This window comes from Uloborus diversus, chromosome 8 (assembly GCF_026930045.1).
Source record: "Uloborus diversus isolate 005 chromosome 8, Udiv.v.3.1, whole genome shotgun sequence".
NCBI classification, from domain to species: Eukaryota; Metazoa; Arthropoda; class Arachnida; order Araneae; family Uloboridae; genus Uloborus; species Uloborus diversus.
Genome location: NC_072738.1, coordinates 8,125,077 through 8,136,899, shown reverse-complemented (window position 1 = coordinate 8,136,899; position 11,823 = coordinate 8,125,077). Strand labels below are relative to the sequence as shown.

The following is an 11,823-nucleotide window of genomic DNA, read 5'->3' as shown; positions in this document are numbered from 1 at the left end:
TCAACCGCGGAGGGCGTGTGGAAGGGCGAGGGATGTGGATCCGTGTGGTAGATTTATTTGAAAAGTGACGTTTCTGTTTGCTTTGTGTTAAGTAGAAATGCTTTGTAAGGTGATGAATATCGAGTCAACTGCACTGTCATTTAGTTGGCATAACGACGGCTCAGAAGACTCTGCAAAGATAAAGGTGGCTTCTACCGTCAGATATATAAAAGGAAGATGTGTTTAGACCTAAAAGTACTAATAGTAGAAAAAATGAAGTTTCGAATTGGAATAAGAATAGAAATGGCAGGTTTAGTGAAAGGATATTCGTAGCTATAAGAGCAGTTTATTTATAATCGTATTACCCAGCTAAATTTTAGTTGTAAGTAGTTACTTTGTCGCAACTAGACACTTGAACAAAATTTGTAACTATGAAACTAGTCGTAGATATTTATTTCAGTCGTAGAATTAACATTAGAGTCAGCTATCTGCAGAAAAATTCAAGTCTATGTTTGTAACATTAGTTTCGAGTTCACATGGCATAACATAGAGTATAGTGCTGACGTGAAGATTAAATTTTATTTATTTTTATTTATTTATTTATTTATTTTTTGGTAAAAGAAATCGTAGGGAAATTAAGTTCAGGTACAGGAAAGTAAGGGTAAAATTCATTCATTCTTCCTTTTTTGAAAATATTCCAATTTATTTGAGAAATACCATTCAATAAGACTATAAAATTTATTTCAATGAAACTTTTGATGTATTTTTAGACATTAGATCCATACATATTAAGGCATAATCATTTATTTTTTTCAGATTGCTTTTTCTCAGTGATACATTTAGAGCATGTTTTGATACTTACCCCATTGTGGGGTAAGGTGGAGTAGTTCAAAACTATTGCATACTTAAACAAAAATGTAAATATTGTTAAAATAATGTTGATTGAAATAATGTAGTGAAATAAATGTATCTCGATTATATTTGAAGGTACAAATGCAGAAAAACTTAAATAACTTCACTTAAATAAATAATAATAAATGAAAAGGTCTACAACTGTCAGAAAGCTTGGTAACATTTGCGATTTCTTGCAAAATTTTAAAGCAAAAAGAAGTTACCAAAAATGAGGCCAACTTCGTAGCTATTCTTCATATCATATTCTACATTAAAAAAAAGTTCACACAAAAAGATATTTACATTATCTTATTTTGACAGTATCTTTTGCAGTTATCTTGTTTGCTTAAAACATGTTTCTTTAAATTATTAATATATCAATTTTTACAGCATCTTTTATTTAATATTGTAATGGGAGTGTTTCCTTCAGTCAAAAGTATACTGCTTTCAGTTACTGAAATAGATAGAATAAGCAAAAAATAATACTAACATACATCCAGAGAATACTTTTGTTTTCCCAACATTTAATTTTTAATTATTTTTTTAAAATGTCATATTCCTAAAACAAAATGTTTCATCGTGTGACGTCACAAGTGAGGAAAACCTTTTTTGGTCGGAGCTCGCGTATGTCTTTTCTGGTAAGTGTTTTAGTGATTTTCATGGCAAAGTTTGACAGTGTCCTGAAACTTCATTCTGGTAATCGGGAGACTTGCTCACTTGTGACGTCAGTAGCGAAAATGGAAACAACGTCTGAAGGTCTTTTGAGATTATTTTTTTTAAGAGAGAAAATAAGTCAAAATCACGAAAAGTAACTCATCCCATGTGTTCAATCATGCTCTTTCAGAATGAAAAAATATTTTTGTAAAATAGAAAGCAATTCAATTGCTCGCTTTTTTTTCTTCTTCATGCATTATTGTATAGCTATCAAAATATTACAATTCGTATGTGCTCATTTTGCATGATTTTTAATATGAGTAAACAATCTTAAAAAATAAAATGAAATTTATGCAAAGTTGTTACTTTTAGAAACACGGAGTAATAAACTATATAATAGAGAGATTTCAAATAAATATATAAATAAGTAGCTGTACCCGACGCGCGTTGCTACGCCAATAAAAAAATACATCATTATACTGATTTTCATGACAATCGGTTGAACGGGGCAGAAGTTGCTACTCTGCAGTGCCACCTGGTGGCGAGTGGCTTCAATGAGCATATTATGCACCTTCTCCGTGGAAAAATACATATATATATAGCAATTTTCATAATAATCGGTCCAGGTATCAAGTGAAGCCGTGACTATACTCAAATTTTGTACTCACGCAGTTTGCAAGATCAATCAATCGCTAAAAATATAAAATAGAAAAAGTTTTAAATCCCCCCCCCGTTGAATGAAAAGCCATAAAAAATAAAGAAAGAATTTATTTGTTTAAACTCAAGAAAAATGGCAACAGCTAACTTCTTATCAATCTTTCACGCGAATTAATTTCTGCAGCCGATAATTTTATTCGTATTTATCCAATGAATTGTGACTTAAATTGGAATAAAAAAGGAACTATCGATCGGATTTTTTTCGAACTGGTCTATAAACAGTCCCAGTACCAAAAATAACAAACGGTGAAAGTTTCAGCCAAATCTGCCGGTTAGTTTTTGAGTTCATGGATGACATACAAACATTCATTTTTATATATATAGATTAATTAATAAAAATACAGAGTTTGAAAACAAAGCTAAAAAAAATTTATGTTACAAAAACCAAACTTGTCAGAAAAAAAATATAGTTTTTTTTTCTCATACTAATATTTATTTATTATAGAATTCATTTTTTATGACAATATTTTCAGTATAAGTAACATAGCAAGAACAAACAAAAAAAGTAGGAATCGCATTGATAATCGTAACAAGTTTATACAAAAATAGTAGGATAAATTGGAACTAACTTTCAACACATGTACCAGAACTGGAGTCTAAGAGTTGTAGCAGTAGAAATAGTAGCCACTGGAATATAACGAAAAAATAAATCATAACACATAAGGTATAGAAGACGCATAAGGTATAGAAGAACAGTGATAGTAATCAAGTGACAAATAAATTTATTTTTAAAGAAGTGTTGTAACTAGAGTTGTGTTATGATTAATCGTAATAATATTAATCGTAATAATCTTCTTTATTGCACTAATGAATTTTTCTATTTATGATTAATAATTTTTATGCAACTCTTAACACTTGATGTAAAAGTTCTGCTATGGGAGTATAGTGGGACATGTTGATGGGGGTACAGTAGTAGAGTGTCCTATTGTATTTTCAATATTCTTCACTATAAAGTAAACGTTTAAAAAACATGCAAACATCACTATATTCGGCTGGAATTCAGTACGTTTCGGTAACCGAATAGTAAACATTTAAATATTCGACGGCTGGTTATACATCATCGAATATACGTTTTTTATACAACTAATGAACTAATTCCAAAAAATAAGTAATTCAAACTGCTACCTAATAATATTATCACATTCAAAGACGGTATTTTAATGCAAGAGTAGTGTTAATGTAAACACTAAATTGTTAAGTTTAAATTTTGTTGCATTTCAATTTTTCTTACATTTTATGGCATTTCATAAACCTTACAGGTATTACTAACTCATTTAAATATGAAACAGATAACCAGAAAAACACACACACACACACACACACACACACACACATATATATATATATATATATATATATATATATATATATATATATATATATATATATATATATATATATATATATAAAATGTATGTATGTATAAAATATATATAGCATTTTGCAAATACTTCAGTGATTAATAATGCATAAGTGAAACACTTCAACATTCAATCTTGTAGTATTTTAATAGGGAAGTTTTCGATTTTTCAATTTTATTTTTATATGATAGAGTAACATGTATGAACATCATAGGTGAAAAAAATTTTGCGATACGATAAGTAGTTTTTTTTTAAATTAATTTTTAAAGTTCAAGCGCTTGTGACGTCAGATGGCATAGGAAGTGACGTCATGCCCTCTTCCGATGGGGGAGAAGCCGAAGGTCACGCATTCGACTTCGAAGACGAAACGTAAAAGGCTTATCTCCTCGCATTTAACTCCTTTGGTTTCTGGAACATTAAACCTCTCATCCTCTTGGAAATATTCAAATATCATCATTGTTGTTACATGAGGAAGATTATTTAGATTGTGCTTTAACGAATCCGGCCTCCATAGTGTGTTCAAAAGGATTATTGAATTTCTAAAAAATAAAAATATCAGTGCGCTCAAAATGTTCCTAGCGAAAACAAGGGATCTTCGGCGGAAGGCTGCCCATTCGCGCCCTGTGACGTAGGCTCGTGACGTTTCAGAAGCGCGCACTTTTGCGCGTGGATTTTTAAAAATTCATTAAAAATCAACCACGGTGTTTTAAAATTCGGTGATGGTGAATTTTTTAGTTTTGAGGGTCAATTAACAATATCCAATAGCCAAAACATGAACATTTGATAGGTTGCATCTTCCCTATTTCAGAAGTTTTATACCATACGCAATATTTAATATTGTTGAAAAATATACTTTTTTAAAACTTATAATGATATTTTAAGTATTTTGGGTTTGTATTTATATGTGAGGTAAATGCAAGATTATTTTTTTGTAACACAACTTGTTGCAATGATTATTAAAAATCAAAATGTATGTGTGGCAAAGATTAATTATCAATATTTGAAGAATTATTGATAAAAATGAAACAACTTTAACAATTACTATCTTAACTTGATTTTCCTTTCGTAATGACTTGTTTTATTTTTTATTTAAAATTAATAAGCGTTTTCAACGTGGATAAATTTAGGAGGTAAATGGAAATGCATTTACTCGTACATTGCACAAAAGACACAGTATAGATAATTATTTTTCTTTTTCAAATTGGAGTAAAATAAAAACAGATATTACAGTTTAAAATTGTAACCAAATTTCGAAACGAAATCAAAACCATCCCACTTGCTACTGGACCATATCCATTATTCTAACGAAAATGAGGGACACACTTTGGTTGTATTTATTAGTATTATTTATTTATTAGTTTCTTAATAGATTAATTCCAGAGATAATGAGGTACTTATATTCTTTTTAATACACATCTTTTTCTTTCTATTTTTATCAGAATTTCGAGAAATTCGAATATTTTCAGTAAGCACAGGCATCATTCCCCATTCTCTCGAATTAACATGGTACTACTGCATATAAGAATATTGACCATTATTTGGAATGGATAAATTTCAATAACTATTTGAATATCATATAAAAAGAGGTTTTTCATAATGCTTTCGGTGTGACGGTTTAAACCACGGTTTTGACCCTCATAAAACTGTCTCATGTCAAAAGCTTACCTACCCTAGATTCCGTAAATACTCTTAAAGCCCAATAAAATAAAATCATCAGAAGAAATTAATTAGAAAACATCAATATATTTACTTTAGGACATTCCAACTTCTTTTAACATGTCGGCAGCAAGTTGACTGTTTTGCAAAGCTATTTTTCTCCAGCCTTCACTTGCCAGAACTGATGAGATATTTTCCAATAAGAAAGACTTTGCAGCGCTCTTAAGAGCTGCGTCATTACAGTTATACCCTAAAGCATACAATTCACACACATTGCCCACATTCATACCCTTGATCAATTTGTGTGCGCAAGATTTTTTCAAAGATTCTAATCCGTACTTATCGGAAACAGAATACAACTGAAAATATTCTTCGGGAGCAAGTTCACGAAGTTCGGCAGTGTAAAGGTATGAAATAAATGTCTCCATCGTCTTGAAATCGAAGTCTTTAATAACCAGTTGATTATTGAGCGTTTCTAAGGTTTCCCCTCTTAGCATAGCGGCCAAAACTGGTGATCGGGAAGATAGAATACACTTGTGAACAGGAATTGTCTTACCATCCACTACTATGGTGAAATCACTAAACGGTTTGGATGAATGCAGTGCCCTGAAGCTGTCCAAAAAGTAGTTTAAATCGTTCTCAGGTGCTGCATGGCATCTAGTTGAGCAGCCAATCACTCTGAAGCAACATTTCAACATCAATTTTCCGCTTGATAATAGAGAATTTATATCGGGGTATGATGGATCTAGGTTAGTCCACCCTTCTCCTTCTCCTTTTCCATTGGCGAATTTTTCTCGAATTGTAAAATTTGAGATGTAGGAGTACACGAAGTAGTTGTATTCTCGTAGAATCTTTCCTTCCGTATCTTGGAAGGACAATTTATACCTAATTTCAAACCTCTTTTGCAGCTCTGGATATTTCAATGGTTTTGCTTTAAATACGTAGTCTATATTGTCGTGATTATCTTTTTCTTCATCTATAAACGTTTTCCATGTCGTCTTAGGCTGCGTGGGCATGATAACATCCGGCCCACTGATGGTGGATCCTTGCGAATAGAATGCATCTGTGCCACCCATTGATCTTCGTGGAAGTAGCAGCACATTAGATTCAAACATTAAAGACCTTTGCGAAGCTATTACATGCAAGAAGTTTTCTATATCCCATGACAAATTCATTACGCTGTCTGTCATAATAGTTTGAGCAGAAATTTCCTCTGCCATCCTTAACAATACGTTAATTAAAGAACTTGTAGCAAATAGTAATTCAGTCTTTTGCTTAATCGTGAAACATAAATATGTTTCTAAATCGCAGTTCAGCTGTGATTGTTGACAAAGTATTTGCAGAAAAATAGGAGTTCGCCAAAAGACTGCTAGCAAAGGAAGTTTGTTTAATTGCTATCTACACTGTACAATCGAACTTTTGCCATTTTGGCATTGCACAATCTCTCTTTTTTACCTTATCAAAGTAGCTGTAGTGTGGTTCAGTGGAACCGAAAGGAAATGCTTGTTTTGTGTTGAACTGATTCGTTCTCGAGTTCAGGAAGTCATTCTTTTTTTAAATTTCCTCTTTTTTTATTTATCTATTTACTTATTTGATAGTACTAATTGCAGAATTTTTTTTTCTTTTAATTTTCTTCTCAATGGAAACAGAGCATGTCTTAATATTTATCAACATAGTTTTTTTCATGGAACACTCCAGTGACGTCCAGAACGTCTTTGAAATAACATAATATTATCGAATGTGGAGCAATTTTAGTTTTTGTCACTTAAAACTGAAGAGATCAGAAAAAACTAAAATTTTGCGTAAAGTGAAACTCAGGAATCTAGGATGGGTTGATTTGAATTTGAGTGCTTAAATTAAAGTTTTTAGGTATATATTCTTACTCTTTCCAAAATTGAAAAAGGGTTTCTTGACAAGGGTGAATCCTACTACAAGGTAGTACAAAAAAAAAAAAAAAAAAAAATCGATTTCCAAATTCCGTCTCTATTAGCCTGTTCGAGGCATTTTTGAGATACCGAATTTACAGTCCTCTCTTGCCTCTCCTGATGATTTGAAAGTGACCTTGTTCAATCACACATGCCGGCCCAGTTTTGCTTTCACTTCCCTATTCTAACTTTTCTCGAGAAAAAGTTCACCTCGCCCTACAAAGCCCTTTTTTGCTTGATATTGTGCCCTACCTCATATTTAGCGTTTCTCCAATCTGCTTTTCATTCTCAATCAACTTCATCAGTTATGATTAAAATTGAATAACTGCTGGAAAAGCATTTACTTGTCGTAAATGTAGAAGAAATAACAACGCCTAACGTTATAATCTTTAATGTATTAGAACGGTGCAACCTGCAGCACCTTAAAAAATTCCAAAACTATGAAATAAGCGGATATCTATAACCACTCCAATAGCAGCTCAGACCACAGTTTCTGGTCATAGCCAAGGTCGGACAAACCCTAAACGTGGAAATGTATGTAATTGTCTTCTAAGCTTTTTCATGTATAGTTAAACAACCTAAAACTTCTGTTTAACGATACCTTTTGGCAATTTCTACGATTCGGTTTGAAAATCTACGATGGATCTACCAAGGTAATTCATCGACTACAAGAGTGGCTCGTTAAAACACAGAACTATCAACTATGGTTCATGCAAAGTTTACCTGTCAGTGTACGTAATGGTGTGATTACAATCAAAACAGATTTCATATGCTGCCAAGTTCGCTTTTAGTTGTACTTGTAATGAACGACAATAACTAAAATAATTAGAATTTCATATGATATTGGTAAAAGTTTATAAAGTCTCCAGACGAGAAATGTAATGCAACTTTAATGTTCTAAAAAGCTTATTCTACTGAAGCAGCATAGGATCGTTGGTGTAAATTTAGTTACGTTTCAAAACCAAAACACATGCTTCAATATAATTATTATTTACTTTCTTATTCCAAGAAATTAGAGAAAGTTTTCCCTAATTCAGTTGATGCATAAATAATTCCGCAATTGACGGTGAAAACCCTTATCATTTGCTTTAAAAGCTGGTATGCATACTTATGCGCAAATACACTTTCAATGATATTTTGTCTTATTTTTTATTTTCTTGACGCAATTAAAGAACTCAATTAAAAAGTTTAAGAACTGAAAATAAAAATTTTGCCTCGAAAATAGCCAGAAACGACATCTCCTCTTCGTTGAATCTCCGTTGTTTTTCAAACCTGTTATACTTTAATCATTTTCAAATATTAACATTATATTTTTTCCGCTTTAAATTATGGACATCTTAAAAAGCAGGTCCAGCCTTTAATTAAACTGCACCCCGCAGTGCAACTTTGCTGAAAATTCAGCCAGTATATCAAATCAGTTTTTTTCACCCTTTGAACATCATATTTCTTACGTTTTATCGGATTTTTATGAAGCGTGTGATAGCTACATGCTTTAATAATCTAGAAATTTTCGGGTAGTATGGGGTGCCTGAGCAGGGAGGTTAATTAGAATGTTAAAATGACATGTGCACCTGTCGTACCGCCTTTTTTTCGGGAGAGACGCTTTAAAGGGGAGTTTTTCGTTGATTGTGTGTTTAAAGATGTCGTATTATCTTTGAGAAGAAAAATTTTATTTAATTTTGTGCAAGATAACGAAGTTAGTTTTTTTTTAAGGAAATTTTCATATTATGCTTAAAATTAAACCTGATGTTCCATATTTTTTTTAAAGTCTTCATAACAGTTTAATTGGTCAATGCCCCAGAAAAATTGATTTTCCCTCTTGTCTATTAGCTGAAAATAATCTTCGCTAATGAACTTGCGTAGAACTAATTCATTTCCTTCAAAATGCCCCAGATTGTTTTTTTTTTTTTTTTTTGACAAGCAGTAAGTAAATTTGTCATAATTTCAATAGATTAAACAGAAAAAAAAGGTTAACTCCCGTTCCTAAATTTTATTCATGCATTTATTTATGTAACAGATTATAGAGTTTTGGGGAAAAGTAGAACTTAATTTACAAGGGTTTAAGAAAGTACGTCAATTAAAAGGATCTCGGGGTCTATCACCTCCCTCCCCCAATGAAAAATTAATGCTTTGAAATATATATAAGTGGGAGTGATTTGGTTACTGTATTACCCCGCCTTATCCGGCATGCTGGAAAAAAGCGAGGTTGACCAGTGTGCCGGGAAATTTGAATTTTCCGGCATACCGGGTAATTCGAAGATTATTTTGCAAAAAAAAAAAAAGCAAATTTCCCCATTCAATTCCAATTAGAAAGCAAACCACTGAAAGAAAAAAATAAATAAATCCCGAAAGTAACTGTCTTTCAAAAAAAAAAAAAATGTGTATTGCATATGTGGTTGTTATTTACGGTAGATCATTATTAATGGATTTAATTATATGCCAATAAAGTAATCAATTCAGAAGCAATCATCGTTACTGCGATTTGTTCATATTTTTTTTTAAATAAATTATTCTTGATTCCTTTTAGGGAGGTAAGTTTAATTTGTATTTATTGAATAGCTATGGTAAATTCTTTAGCACTGGCTTAGAGGCGGTAACTTACTGATTAAATGTTTGCTTACTTAGTTTTAATTTATTTTTTATAAAATTATTCGTAATTAAAAAATATTTTTCTTGTTAAATCAACAAATGACTTTGTATATGTTTTTACAAAATTTACTGTTTATTAATACTAGTGAGACATATATAGCATTTAAATTCATTTTTATGCTGAACATATATATTTTTTTCTTAACCTCGGTTTTTTCCGGCATGCCGGAAATTCAATAATTTCAATAGATTAAACAGAAAGTGTTATTGAAAATCTGGTGACCCCAGAATTTTGCGGCATACCGGATAATACGGGGTTATTATCCGGTATTTTTCAATAAAAATTGAATTAAGTACACACCATTTGCCCCATTCCGCTGGAAATAGTTATACAACGGGACTGGGTCAAATCATAGAAATATTCCTAAAGATGGAATTTAATTTTTATTTTGGTAAAAAATGACTTTTGTAGAAATATCAAAACAATTTTTCCCTGATTTTATTCGTGTGCTTACATTATACGATATTTCTACTCAACCCGTAACAAGTTCTTTTCAATTCGATTCCCTAGAATTTTCAAAATTAAGAATTACTTTTTACACTGTCATGGATTCCCAAAGGCAAGAGGAGTCGCGAAGTTTCCACGTTATCAATATATATAGACATGTCATAGAGATAGACTGGGGTGCCGTGATATAATTCTGATAATACAAAAGGTGTCTGGAATCGAAAAGTTTAGGAACCCCTGCACTAAGTAATACGTGCTACATGTTTTTTTAGACTTTAAAGGAACTGAGGTAAAATGATGCAATATCACTAATATAAAACGAATACTAAAACAGGAATAACGTGGTAATAGTTTTAAAAAAAAAATAAAAGACTGTCATTACAGAATTTAACAATACATGGTTCTCTATGTTACAATAACTTTAGCAATTTGGTTGCAATACTTCTAATAACCAATTAGTAAGCGATCAGAAACATTGGGGCAAGTTAATTTAGTTCTTTAGAGCCAATGACATGTGCGGAATGTCTATGACAATGAATTCGTTGCTGTTTTGTTCGGTGACAGTAGCATTCAAATGAGGTAAACAAAAACAATTTAAAAGAAAAGAATTATTTTTATGATCATAATATGAGTTAAATTTGTTCAATCAGAAATAAAATTGGTTATTCGTGTTTTGACGACAGATAAATGTACTGTTTGAAAAGAAATGCTGTTAAAACGCAAACTCCATCTGAATTCAAATCATATTTGTAGAATTTGACGTATTGAATTTTAAAGTTAGATATTGCTCAATACGATATATTTTGCTTCATTAGTTTTAGTTAGTACAAAACAATCCCTTTAAAAACTGCAAGGTGTAGAAATCTTTAACATCCCTAACTGTTTACGGTTAAAAATATATACGATCTTAATTTTACGCATTGAAGACTACATAATTTTAACAAACTGAAAGTAAAAAATACAGATAATTTATTAATTGATTAAAAAAAATTGGAACTTTTCGAAAGCACATTGCTGCTCAAAAATTTCCTGCTGTGTATCGATGAATCTCTCTGATAAAATCTTTATTGCTTAACTTTTGCCTTTTTTTTTCTAATTCATAGTTTTGGAGCATTTAGGATTGAAAGAGCGATTTGCTGTCTAATTCCGTATTCTGTTTAAAAAGCCGTTTACGTCAAAACCTTTATAATAAAATATCATTACAGTGTCATTTGAATTTATGAATAACGCTTTGTTCAACTTTTTTAGTTCGCAACATAATTCTAAGCAGCACTTTTTGACTCAAAACTGCAAGAAAAGTTTTCAACATCACTGATTATTTTGATGTAAATTTCCGGGATTTTAAGGGCTTTCGCCAGTTTCCAGGGAAAAAAAATATTTTTGCAAAAAGTTTCCTGAATCGCAGGCAATGAAATCGAGTCAAAATGATGTCGAGTTCAATGAAAGCTGACTTCTCTCTGTCGTGAAAAATGCATTAAACTACCAGAGCGAAGATATTATTAGTTCTTTATTTGGTGTTTCGCAGCCTTTAGCAAGAATCACT

General features: G+C 31.4%; 1 protein-coding gene across 1 annotated transcript; it reads right to left on the bottom strand.

The window, feature by feature from the left end:
- Nucleotides 1–2,709: 2,709 nt before the first annotated feature.
- On the bottom strand, nt 2,710–6,625 carry LOC129228042 (TD and POZ domain-containing protein 5-like). Its single transcript, XM_054862672.1, has 2 exons — nt 5,353–6,625; nt 2,710–2,868 (listed from the first exon to the last, which is right to left on the bottom strand). The coding sequence occupies exon 1, from the start codon at nt 6,476–6,478 to the stop codon at nt 5,354–5,356; it is 1,125 nt and encodes a 374-aa protein (XP_054718647.1). The 5' UTR covers nt 6,479–6,625; the 3' UTR covers nt 2,710–2,868; nt 5,353.
- Between the last annotated feature and the right edge of the window lie 5,198 nt (nt 6,626–11,823).

What these genes read in the sequence shown, in the direction of transcription:
- LOC129228042 (XM_054862672.1), bottom strand. Translation starts at nt 6,478, where the DNA reads ATGGCAGAGGAAATTTCTGCTCAAACTATTATGACAGACAGCGTAATG.